The sequence below is a fragment of the Crotalus tigris genome, unplaced genomic scaffold, assembly GCF_016545835.1.
Source record: "Crotalus tigris isolate CLP2741 ecotype Arizona unplaced genomic scaffold, ASM1654583v1 scf7180000017585.4430047, whole genome shotgun sequence".
In the NCBI taxonomy this organism is placed as follows: domain Eukaryota; kingdom Metazoa; phylum Chordata; class Lepidosauria; order Squamata; family Viperidae; genus Crotalus; species Crotalus tigris.
The window spans coordinates 1,090,263-1,103,546 of record NW_024096493.1 but is presented as its reverse complement, the minus strand read 5'-3'; the positions used below and the strand labels follow the sequence as shown (position 1 = coordinate 1,103,546).

Sequence of the window (13,284 nt, the reverse complement as noted above, 5' to 3'; positions counted from 1 at the left end):
TTATCGTTTTACTGATAATTGATGCTTTAAAGGTTTTCCTTGCCACTATCTTCAGAGGCACTATGTCTCTGAATATTATTTGATGAGGTGGAAAGTCTCTTTGAAGCAAATGAGTGGCTAGTTTTAGAAACAGGATGTTGAATTGTGGACCTTGGCACAGTCCAATATAGTTTTTAATCTTTGTAGAAGGTTCTCCATAGTAACGTTTGATGTAAGACTGAAAAGCAGCGTTCCAGCATTTCCCATTAATGCTTAAAACTTTCTTTGTTCTGCTTGTGGGAAAACTCCAGGTTGGTTTTGATCCACATCATCATATGCGAGTCCCAGGCATTCCTCCGAATCTGACAGGCATCCCAGGAGGAAAACCGTGAGTGTTAAACACACTAACTCAATCATATTATTAAGCTTTTGTTCCTTTTGCTTCCTCTCAATACTGAATTCCATGTGTGGCAGAGGGTGGTTAATCCTCCTTTTAATCTTAAAAGCCTATTTGGCAGTTTTTCCTGTAGGTGACTATATGCCAAGGGTATCGGATGCTGTGGATAAAAGAGGGCATAGGGAAGGGGTTATGTTTCTGCAATGGGGCATGCTGGACTAAGGTAACTCTGCTTGGCACAGAAAGACAAATTACAAAAGGCTCTGTGGTGTGCATGTCTTTAGTGTTCTACCCCTCTGTTTTAAAAATAATTCCTTTGTGCACAAAAGAAGTCCCACAATGAAATGCAGACTCACTGGATTCCATAAACAACGTTGCACAAAAGAACACTGAAGTGTTTTGTTTGATTGAAAATACTGGAAAAGAAATTATGATATCATAGTGTACAAATGGATCCCTGAGGAAATTGACTAAAAAAGCTGACCTCCCATAACTAGCCTGGCTGTTGGGAGAAACAATTATAGAAATAATGTAGTTTTCACCTACTTTACTTCTCAGCAAGAGGAAAGTACACAACAAATCCAGTATAATTATTTGAACTCCTTCCTGTGAAAGCAAGCAGCAACTTAAATAAAATCCAATAAGACTGAGGAGAATGATTTGCCCAGTTATATAATGGGTGTGGGGTGATCATATATAGAAAAGATCTATATATAGGAAATATATTTAGTTGACCTGTCCTGAAGGATACCATTCATGAAATATTAGAATTACTATGTTCATTTAGTAACTTAGCACTTAGATCCTTTATAAGTAGAAGTTTGGCAGCCATGGATGAATAGTTTAATCTCTTCAAATTCTTGCCTTTGTAGCTTAAGTCCTTTCAGATATTTTCTATAATGTGATTACATTTCCAATCACTAAGCACACTATATGATAGTTTTATTTATCTGAAAATAAAGAACAGGCAATGTAAAACCCTCCAGCTGTTTTGGATTGCAGTTGATATTATCTCCAGCCAGTATGAGCAATGATTGGAATTGATAGAAGTTTTAATCCCTAACTTCTACACAGCATTAAGTACCATTTCTTTGACATATTTTAATTGAGTTTACTTGTTTTTACTGCAAAAAAGGAAAGAGGTTTTTGTTTCAAGGAAGATATTTGTGAACTATCTTCAGTATCCTAAATTACATTTCCATGTGGATGTTACATCTATTAACTATACATGTCCTTGCAGTATGCTCTAGATCAACTTTAATAAAGTTTTACTTAAGGACTTCAACACATTATACTTTAAGCATAGCAATTTTAAGCACTGAGAGGCTCTCTCCCTGGAAGAATATTTCAAGAAACTTGTTGCTAAATTATTTGTAGGTGACATTACTGCCAGTCATACAATGTTCTACTCCAGATTTTTTAAAAAAAAAAATATATTTCCCTAACTGTTCAGAGTGCCCCAACTTGCCTTTTGTTCCAGTCAAAATAAAAATACCTTTTCCATTCTGCAACAACTTAAAATATAACAATATAATATTATGTATTTTACAAACTGTGCATTAGCCTTAACCGTATTTGATAAGTTTGTATTGGCTAGTAGATGCATAATTAAAACAGGATTTCTCTCTGCTTAACCTAGAGCGTACTCATTTCATGTAAGTGCTGATGGTCAGATGCAACCTGTACCTTTCCCTCCTGATGCCCTTATTGGGCCAGGAATTCCACGTCATGCTCGACAGATTAATACCCTAAACCACGGGGAAGTGGTATGTGCAGTTACTATTAGCAATCCAACAAGGCACGTGTACACTGGTGGAAAAGGATGTGTCAAGGTCTGGGATATCAGTCATCCAGGAAACAAAAGTCCTGTCTCTCAGCTGGATTGTTTGGTGAGTTAAAAATAACAGTAATTCTTTAATGGGGTGCCCCATGAGAACAATCGCTTTAGAAGGATATCTGTGGCATACATAAATAATTTGGTGGGTGTGATATTTTAATGTGTAGTTTCTGTAGATATGAGTGGCCAGGAATTGTTAAGCTTTACTAGTTCATTAATTCTTTAACCACTTTTTATAAACTATGGAATTTAATGAATGTTAAAAGGACCTTTCCACTTTTTTAATAGAAATATCATGCTTAAGAATATTGGTTATATGGCTGAAGGTAGGCAATGTATGAGGGCAATTCAGAAATAAATCTCCGTTTGGTTATCAATGACAGACATTTGCAGATATAGAACTTTTATTATACACATTACATTACTTTTCGACATAATCGCCATTCGAATTGAGGCCCTGACACTTGTTATGGATGCCTCGTCTGAGTTTTTGTAACGTTTCACAGTAGACGTTTGAATTGATGGTTGAACCACGCTCCATGTATGCTTCACTAGCAGTACTCCTTTGGCATCTTTACATTTGGAGGGATTTTCTATTGCACCACTTCCAGGGTGGTGTTGGTTCACGACAATGCTTGCCCGCACACCGCTAGACGTACCCAAGAACTTTTGAAGCAGTTCCGTTGGGACGTTTTTGATCACCCCATCATCTTGCTAGCCCAGATTTGGCGCCAAGCGACTACTACTGAGGAATTTCAAACCTTGTAAGACGTTATGACAACTGCCTCAGTTTGAATAGCAATTATGTTGAAAAGCAATGTAATGTTGTAGTTTTCTAATGTGTATGATAAAAATTCTGTATCTGTGAGAGTCTGTCATTGATAACCAAATGGAGGTTTATTTCCGAATTGCCCTCGTAGTTAAATTGAGAGGTAGAAGGATCTTGTTTACAAATGTAACTGTTTTCTTCATGTTGCAGAACTTTCTTCTAACAGTCTTTCTTGCCTGTCCACATTTGTACTGGAAGATTGCCAATCCTTTGGGAGATATTTTTTAAAGATTCATCAGTTTTGCCATTGACTGAAACCAATGTTGACAGTAGAGATAGCTTAAGTAGAAACACCATTAAACATAAGTAACTAGAAGTAAGGCTTTAATTCCATCTTCTTCAATTTAAAGCTTGATTTCACTACACTTCAATATGTCGGTGTTTTTAGAACATGAAGAAACAATTGCTTCTATTATTTTTTTCATCTTCAAATAAGAATCATCCAAATATCAGTGTTTTTTTTTTTTTTTTGTACACTGAGGCAAGGTAAAACTCCCACACTAAATAGTAGACTATTAATTCTATATGATAACCAGATCCCCATTGGTGAGCCTTCCCTTATTCTCCTATTTAACATTGTTGTTTTTACTGAAAACATTACCAAATCAAAGTATGCTGAACTCTAGCAGGACATTATGAAAGGCATAGGTGGGCCTTGTTACTAGCAGTCTCATCCATGGTTTTGTGTAGCTGTTAATTATAGACTAGAACCAATTATCCACACTAAACAATTTAATTTATCTTTGGTTTTTGACATGCTGTTCTGATCTGTTTCTCATTTTGCATATGTGCAGAAATCTGCACCAACCTCCACCCCCACAATTACCCAGTGATCTGCAGCATTCCTGTGTTATCTTCCTCTTCCTGCATGTTATTTCCTCCACAATGAAAAGGAACAAACGCACAGCAGAGAACTGTGATAAAGGGACAGATTTAGCGCAACATTTTGGGAGAGAAAATGAAACCCTCTCAACTCCTGATGGATTTTAGCATCAAGTTCAAAACCCAGAGAGAGAGAGAAAGAGAGAGCTCCAGGATCAAATCTTTCTCCTTCCCATAGATGTGGTCTTTTGTTATTAGAGATTTCATGATCTTTAGAGGTATGCTGAATGAAACCTCTGTGAAAGAGATCCATCTGTATTTTCCAGATCACCCTGGAGCACTCCGGTTTTTGCAACTTATTTTGGTCATGGGACAGATTTTATAAAAATAACTCTTTGCTGAGAATGATGGCTGTTTCTTAAAGAAAAACAAAGCATTGTTCCACCTTTTTTTTTAGCCCTGCATTCAAACGGTTCATGAGCTCATTAAAACCAAAAGGGAATACAGTAATTTTATAGATTTCTGCTTCATTTTATTATGTTTTTCTTTCTTCTGAGTAATCTCTTGGTGGTGTTTTCTGTGTCTACAGAACAGAGATAACTACATCCGCTCCTGCAGATTACTCCCCGATGGCCGCACCCTGATCGTTGGTGGGGAAGCCAGCACGTTATCCATTTGGGACCTGGCAGCGCCCACCCCACGTATAAAAGCAGAGTTGACATCCTCAGCTCCTGCCTGCTATGCTCTAGCAATCAGCCCCGATTCCAAGGTGTGCTTCTCCTGCTGTAGCGATGGGAACATTGCAGTATGGGACCTGCACAATCAGACCCTGGTCAGGTAAGTCAATAAAACCAGATTAAAAAGCATTGGTAAAAAGAGCTGTTGCCATGTTACGAAGTGGCTTAATGTGCCTTACCTTTCAGAATCTTTCTCCCATCTTTGTTATTCCATCTTTTAGACAGGGAAGAGTGACAGAGCCTGTTGTGTGCCTGCAACCTTTTCAGGCCATCATGCAAGAAATTCATCAGCAAAGTGCTGTTTTCCCAACAGAAACCATTAGCAGCTCTTTCAACCTTAAGCTGAGCTTGATTGTGTATCTGTCTTTCTGCCTGACTGTCTCTGTCTGACTGGCAGTGAAGAGCTAGATTTCTGATTCGTGCAGGGCTCTGTAGATTTTTCAAATTCACGGGACGCCTCAAGGCATCCACTAGAATGTCAATTTTATATAGATACTGTAGGGAGATTAAAATAAAGTGGAGTCTTTGTAACTGGGTAATGAAGAACTAGATGGCAATAGAAAATATAAGCTTGCAGTTGGTAATAACCATGTAGATATGATTTTAGGATCCTGCCAAAAAGTGCCACTAGTATACCAGTCGTTTGTGTTTTTATTCTTTTTTTTTTTTAAATCCATCTTTGCCTTTGTTGTTTCTTCTTTGTCTCATTATGAGTCCTGGGGGCAGGGGGGAGAGGGAAGAAATGTTATGTCTGAATTTAATTTGCTCCTGAGATCTGAGGGCAGGGCAGGTAGTAAACCTAATTAAATAGAGATAAGAGTATGAGTAGCCCCAGGCTGGGAATTCACAGAGATATATTGGTTTGCAGTTATCTCTAGTGGAAAGAAAAACTAAATGAAAACGAATAGCCTGTGCACAATCTAAAGAATAATTCTCTGTGAAAACATGAGACGTCATCAGCTCATAACCAAATGGAGGATATTCTGTATTAAAACCACTTTGAAGTCCTGTCCAGACATTCACAAAGCCTGTCAGACCACCTGTGTGGAAGGAAAGCAGAGAGAAAAGTACTTATAGTCCATCCATCTCCCTCTGCTTTTCAACCTTTCTGTGTAGAAGATGTCTTTGAGTAGCAAGATGCTTGCTCTGTTTTAGGATCCTGAAATACCAGGCAATATTAGGCAGCCTCTATGGAGGCTCTGTAAGGATAGTTGTGCCCTATGCATGATGAGTGACATGGGTAGCAACAAATGTCTATCAATTGGTCTCATGCAGGGTGTACTTATCATCTCATCAATGATGGAAGGTGCTTAAGAATCTTGTTTTGTTTTTAAACGAAGAATTGGTTTTTAATATCTTTTAAAAAGGTCTTACAGGGATAGAAGACATGGTCCTGGGTGTATACTGAGGTGTTAAATATCTGTATTTGATTATATTCCCCAAAATCATAACTGAATTACATAGATCTATTTAGAAACAATATTGCAGTAAGAGACATTATTTTATTGAAACAGCATTTAAAAAACTGGAATTGGGCTTTTTATGATACAGAACTCTTCTCTAAACATAATCCTTTATTTATTAATTTGTTTACTGCTGATAATTTCTGTACTGCTCAATGCCAGACTTTAAAAAATGTGTTAATGTAGCAAGTTAACCTTATAATGTAATAAAGCACATATCCTTTCTAAGTGCCTTTTTAAAATACTAAAACCCATTTCATTAATGCTATGGAAAATGTCCTTTCCTTTGCAGTCTTACTCCATACAGAGAGTGGGATCAGAATTCCATTGCTAAGCTAAGCTAGTCATGCCTAATTTTACAATTTTTGCCATGGCTGTTAAATGAATCACTGCAGTTGTTAAGTAAATCATGTGCTCGAGAGGCAAATCTGGCTTCTTCCATGACTTTGCTTATCGGAAGCCAGCTGGGAAGGTTACAGATGGGGAATCACATGACCCTGGGATGCTCCAACCATTGCAAATACATGCTAGTTGCCAATTTGATCATGTGATTATGGGGACAATCATAAGGGCAAGGATTGGTTGTAAGTCACCCTTTTTTCACTGCTTTTGTAACTTCAAGCAGTTGCAAGAATTCAGAAAGGTGCTTCCAGCATTTTAAAATTCAATGGATGTCCTTCTACCCTTTAAGAAATCATTGCTTTGCTTTCTCTGTTATTTGGGGAGCCCTTAAAAGTTGGCGTGGAAACTTTTATAATGTTTTAACAGAAGAAAGTTTTCCAAAGTGATTGTCCCCCAACTTGGTATCTTTAGGCAATTCCAGGGCCATACAGATGGAGCCAGCTGCATTGACATTTCCAATGATGGCACTAAGCTCTGGACGGGAGGCTTGGACAATACTGTCAGATCCTGGGACCTGAGGGAAGGGAGGCAACTGCAGCAGCACGACTTCACATCCCAGGTACGCTTCTACAGAACCCATGACATACGGAAGTCATTGTTCGCTTCGGTTTTGCTTTCTGCATTCTTTTAATAGATTAGGGCACGAAAGGAAATATTCTTTAACATTGTAGATTTGGGTAGATAACAATTCTTTCTTTATCTCCAAAAGGTTGTTGAGTCTTATTCACAAGCTGTCAGACTGAATGAGTCCTCTAGTTCAGAGATGCACAATCTTAGCAACAGGAAGACTTACGGATTTCAGCTCCCAGAATTCTCCAGCCAAGCTGCCTGGAGAATTTTGGGAGTTGAAGTCTTAACTTTGTCAATGTTGGACACCCCTGCTCTAGATAATCGTTTCTGTAGAACTTACTCCAAGATAATTTATTTGAGAATATTACTTCAAGTCCATTTGAGCAATAGCATTTAACATATATTACCCAGCATTAATTGGGCTTTAGTTATAGTAGTGGTTCTCAACCTTTTTAATGCCACGACCCCCAACTGGTCATAAGTCAAGGACTACTCAAATGGTCGTAAGTCAAGGACTAAACTGGTGCAGCACCGTTTGCAGAATTGGACTTTTGGTGGGCTCAGCAGGGCAGAGACAGCCTGGACAATTCCTATTGGCTTTTGAAAGCCAATAGAATTAGACTCTATTCAAGAGAGTCTATTCTATTGGTTTTCAAAAGCTAATAGAATAAAAGGGAGTAGCACAGCTAAGGAAAAGGGGGAAAAATGGCAGACTGCGTTGTTTGGCGACCCCCGTGAAATGGTCGTTCGACACCAGATGGGGTCCCGACCCACAGGTTGAGAACCACTGAGTTATAGGAACTTATTATCTTGATCTACTCCAGTAATACCAACTTTTGAAAGAAATTCGTAGCAAGATTTTTCTTTTGTTTTGTTTTTTATCTTTCAAAAAACAATAATTATGTCACCAGGTATCTAAGTCATAATCTGTGTGCATTTATAATTTCAGATCTTCTCGCTGGGCTATTGCCCTACTGGAGAATGGTTGGCAGTAGGGATGGAGAACAGCAATGTTGAAGTGTTGCATGTCACAAAACCAGACAAGTATCAGCTCCATCTTCACGAGAGTTGTGTGTTATCCCTTAAGTTTGCCCATTGTGGTAAGCAATTTAGTACATGCTGGCTTTATTGTCTGTTTGCTAAACATAAATCCAATAGACACAGAAAAGGAAAGATACTGTGTAATTTTGCACGTGTGACTGAATGTTTGTGAAATCTTGATGTAATGTATTGCTTTGACCAGAAGAAAACACAAATGGAGATAGGGAGATAAGAAGTGGAGTTTTGCTGATGTAGAATTAATCCATTTCCTCTAATTATAATATAAAATGTGTTTTCAGGCAAATGGTTTGTAAGCACTGGAAAGGATAATCTTCTGAATGCATGGAGAACACCTTATGGAGCCAGTATATTTCAGGTAAAAATCATTCACCAGTCCCTCTCTCTTCAGCCCCAAATCATGTAGACCAGGGGTTTTCAACCTTGGCAACTTTAAGACTTGTGGACTTCAACTCCCAGAATTCCCCAGTTCAGGGAGTTGAAGTCCACAGGAATTTAAAGTTTCCAAGGTTAGACTCCCCTGATATAGATCTAATGAGCCAGCATAGAGCAGTTTGGGAAAGAAAAATGGAGGAAGATAATATGAATATTCTTTGGGCAAATCCCAGGGGTAAACCGATACCGTGAGCTTTAAGTGCTTCATTTGATTTTAGCTTGTGTCAGATAATAATTGCACGTACTGTATAAACTCTGTCAGTGGTAAATTTTACAAAGCACATCCATTGACCAAAATCTGCTCTCAATATTGTTGCAGTATTCATCCTTTGAGAACCTTATGTAACATTTTAAAGCCTTGCTGTTTTTAAGCCTTTCATTTTATGCTGAATCCATTTCCAACCCCATTGCTGAAATTGCTATTAAAGAGTAAATAATGGTGGTTTTTCTTCCGCACCTATTACAAAGTGGAATCTTTGTAGCAATCAGAACTTTTTGTGGTAGGCATGCGTGTGTATACACGTATACACACAGTAACAGCAGTATAATAACCACAAGGATAAATGGTATAATAAGAGAAATCCATGCAATAATGAACAAAACATTAGAAACAATGAAAGAGAAGCAAGACATATTGCTCACTAGGAAGAATTTAAAGGGGTTTTTGGTAGCTTTGGGTAGTAGTAGGAAGCCAAGTATGGAGATTTGAATTGTTCGTCTCCAAAGCATGTGGGGGCATGTTTCTCTCTGTTTTCCAGATCCCAAGGATCTGTTTTTGCTGATCCCAAGGATCTTGTTTTGCTATTCTGGAGTCTGGCCTTCCTGAGCCTTCCTTTCACTCCACTCTGTCTGCCTTTTGCATTTTTCTCATGCCACGCCCTCTGTTTGGTTTGAGGCCTGTTTCCCACAATCAGGCAGCAAAACCGCAATTGGCTGACAGGATCACTGAGGCCTAATTATTCCCCCTGCGAAGCCCGAATTCAAGCTAGGCTCCAAGTTTTTCTGCACCGCATAGAGCGTGTGACTGATTTTTCAGCTAAAAGTAGGCTTTGAACTGTATTTAAGCAAACCAAACCATTCATTTTCTATCACAAACTGCCTCCTCTGTGGGCTGCTTTTAGACATCTGGTTGTCCCAATTGGTTGTGAATACACATTAGGTCACTTCTGTTTTATTTAAACTCTTCAAGGCTGCAAGAAAGAAAATAATACTGTGTAACAAGTGTGTTTTGTTGATTTTAATCTCTAGAGAAGAGTACATGTATGCCAAGTACAACCTTATTATTCTCTCAAGCCTGGAGAGTTAACTGCAATTAAGTTTGAAGATGCACAGACTGGAGAATAATACCAGACAGGAAGCAGAAATATATAATTGAACCATCCTGTAACTGTTTTATTTCTTAAAGGGAACTAATTTACTATTTCATCTGATTTATGCAGAGAATGGTTAACACACGCTTTTTTCTTTTCTTGTTTTAGTCCAAAGAGTCATCTTCTGTACTTAGCTGTGATATCTCTGTGGATGACAAATACATTGTCACTGGCTCTGGGGACAAGAAGGCTACAGTGTATGAAGTTATTTATTAAAGACAAATCTGAATGAAAACCATACTCCTTCTAGTAGCACTTTGCTGTATATTACTTTTATTTTTCTTGTTTCCCAATCTGAGGGATGAAAATGTTCAACACGGTCGTGGAATTTTCCCACTAGACTTGCTATTTAATAGCAAGCACTCATTAAGAACATATAAAACCAAATCTTCAGCTATCTACTTGGAAGAAGATGGAATAAGCATACTTAACAGGGAACTGACTCTTTTAATTATGTAACATAGCTGTAATGTATTTATTTTGTTAAAGAAATCTTTCTAACAAGGAACTGACTAAACAAAGTAGTCAGCGTCTGCCTTGGATTTGAAGGTACGTTAACATTCTTGATGACTATATTGGGTTTTGTGCGATTATTGGAAGCAAAGAGCAAATATGTGTGTGTTTGTGTGTGTGTGTGCACTAATTATGTATAATTAGTGCACACACTAATAAGTGATGCAGATATCATTTAAGCCAAGAGTTTCATTAAGTCATGTAGTTTTTTTAAAAAAATACAGTATTAGAAATGGCAGTGACCTAGTTCACATTAGCCCGTAGGAATATGAAATATGAAACATGCTAGAGAAATAGGATCTTTTCTCCATTAATCATCATGCCATTCAGATATGGATGGTCATAATATCTGAACAGAAATTTCAGTAATGACAAGCCCATCTCCCAGACTATGGATTTGCCGGGAAATAACACTAATCTATTATTAAGCGTTGCATGTATAAACCTTCCAAAAACCACAGGCTTTTTCTGTAGTGCGTATGCAATGAAATGAAAAGCATTCATTTTCAATATAAATAAAGTATGGCTGCTTATGTCTACTGAGACAAACTGGTTAATATTGAGTGAGATTTATAAAAAAAAACATACTTCAAATCATAGTTGATAGTCTTGTGTTTATTTCTCCTAAACTAGCTTTCCTTAACTTCAGGCTATCCAGCTGTTTTAGATGTTAACTTAACAACTATCTCAGCTTATACAGTCAATGATCAAGAATGATTTTTGATCTCCTTGAAGCTGCACTAGAATAAAAGGAAAGGGGAAGCTTGTAAATCCAAGGCTTTGCCAGGTTTATTCCCAGAGCAGAGTCTTATACAACTTGGACACTGTCCAGATGAGTAGACTTTCACTTCCCAAATTTCCAGCCATTGCTTTATCCTAAAGTTTACACATCTGGAGGGAACTCAGGTCAGAGAAGATTGCCATAGTTACAATTATCAAACTGTAATTGAGATTTATATCTGAAAACAAGCAATAATGGACAACAAATCTATAAATTTGATCATTCTATACTGCATTGTATTCTCTCTCTCTCTCTCTCTCTCTCTCTCTCTCTCTCTCTCTCTCTCTCTCTCTCTCTCTCTCTCTCTCTCTACGGGGTGAAATCCTATTTTACCATGTTCTATAGCCTCTACTCATCTGCAAGTTTTATTTAAAGAGACCACTTTTTTACTATTTTAGCCTGAATTATGAATCACTCATGTTTTCTCTGGTGGTTTGGTATATTCTAACTATATTCTTATGATGTTTTACAAATCATTTAGTTCAGATAATATCAGTTCTGATTTTTCCTGAAGATCCGCTTAAAATAATAATATTGTTTTGATTGTTGCTCCATTATGAGAGGCAACCACATGCAGAGGCGAGTGGATCATGCATGCTTTTGTGGACCCCATATTTTCAGCAAATTTAATAACTTCATATTTCTGAGGGAAAATTAAATACAAGAAATTGTGAAAATACAAGCCAAAACCAGCTATACTCTTAACAAGTTATTTTAAGCAGCCATTTGACAGTGTTTTGTCAACCTCCTGTAGAGTATATAATGGTTATACTTTGAGACGTTTAAAATAGACTGCATTGGTCAGAATTTTTAATATCACTTTTATTTTGTATATTTCAGAGAGAAGTACAATAACATGTCTCAAAGATCAACTTCATTCTTTCTGGATGTTTTTGCTACATTTCTTGGAAAAGAAAGATATGCGCCTTTGGGCAATTTTGCAGTTCTAAAGATTACAGAAAAAAAAATATTTGATACATTCATTGGAGATGGCACTGAGAAGGGAATGGATTCCGACATGAACACAAACTATAAAAGTGAGGACCTCAGAGTTAGAATTTAGAAGAGCACTCATTCTGAAGTGCAGAACAAAATGGATTTTTTTTCGCTCAGAGAAGGACTTGCTTTATTTACCGCCAGTTCTATCCAAGTCTTAGTTGAACGTCGGACGCAGGCTGAGCCATTGTGCCAGAAACCATGTGTTATCTTTTTATGTTGTTGTTGTTGCTGTTAAACTATGACCTGTGACATATTCCTTTTGAATGCTTTAAAACAAAAATAAACCCCTTTAAGTCTGTGGATCTGCTGATGTACAGTGCCTTTGCTGCTATGGATCAAAATCAAAAGAACTGTGTAGATAAACCTTTATTGTGTAAGTAGAAAATTACTTAATTTCATACTAGAAATGGGTTAATGCTGCAAGTTAAAATGGACTGTTCATTGAAGTTCCAAATGTGGTAGCAAATAATAATATTAATAATAATGTGTTAAGTGCTCAGTGTTTGATGTCATTAACAGTTTCGTAATACTCTACAGTGTAGAAAGATTTTGATACTAAACTGTGTCTTGTACATAGTTCTCATGCATTGTATTGACCACAAGTACTTCTATAATGGTAGATTATTGTTTGTGCATTCAAACTTTTAAGCATTAAACATAAGTAACTTGTAAGAAAAGTTTTTTTCTAGTTTTTCCTTCTTTTGTGTGATACGGTATGAAACCAGCAAACAGATGTTATTGCTTTTTCAACTTACTTTAAGAACATACGATGTATATTAAAAGGTATTTCCCATCCCATAGTTTTTTTTTCCTGAATGAGTTTATTAAACTAAAACATTGTGTGATTATATGAAGTGAATTGTTTGGCAACTTTGTAGATGTTAGTGCCAGATACAGTTTCAGCATATGATTTCCATTAATATATCTTTCTTCCTATAGTACAGCTGTAGTGTCCTGCTTTGCATGTGGCAATAAACCACAGTGTGTTTGGTTTGTTAACTTAAGATGAAATGTGAGCCATACCATTCTGACTTGTTCAACAAATCACTGTTAGGAAAAGCAATCTCTTAGTACCAATAGAAGAGAATATT

At 37.2% G+C, this 13,284-nt stretch overlaps 1 protein-coding gene across 9 annotated transcripts in view; it reads left to right on the top strand.

Moving 5' to 3' along the window:
• LOC120315955 (transducin-like enhancer protein 4) overlaps positions 1-12,993 on the top strand; it is a 179,865-nt gene extending 166,872 nt beyond the window's left edge. For all 9 annotated transcript variants that reach the window (XM_039361061.1, XM_039361089.1, XM_039361081.1 and 6 more), the window contains 8 exons: positions 291-367; positions 2,016-2,265; positions 4,454-4,701; positions 6,878-7,025; positions 7,986-8,136; positions 8,377-8,453; positions 10,009-10,449; positions 12,035-12,993. In XM_039361061.1, the coding sequence (XP_039216995.1) occupies positions 291-367; positions 2,016-2,265; positions 4,454-4,701; positions 6,878-7,025; positions 7,986-8,136; positions 8,377-8,453; positions 10,009-10,116 (1,059 nt within the window). In that variant the 3' untranslated portion in view covers positions 10,117-10,449; positions 12,035-12,993. The remainder of the gene's footprint in view (positions 1-290; positions 368-2,015; positions 2,266-4,453; positions 4,702-6,877; positions 7,026-7,985; positions 8,137-8,376; positions 8,454-10,008; positions 10,450-12,034) is intronic.
• The last annotated feature ends 291 nt before the right edge of the window (positions 12,994-13,284 follow it).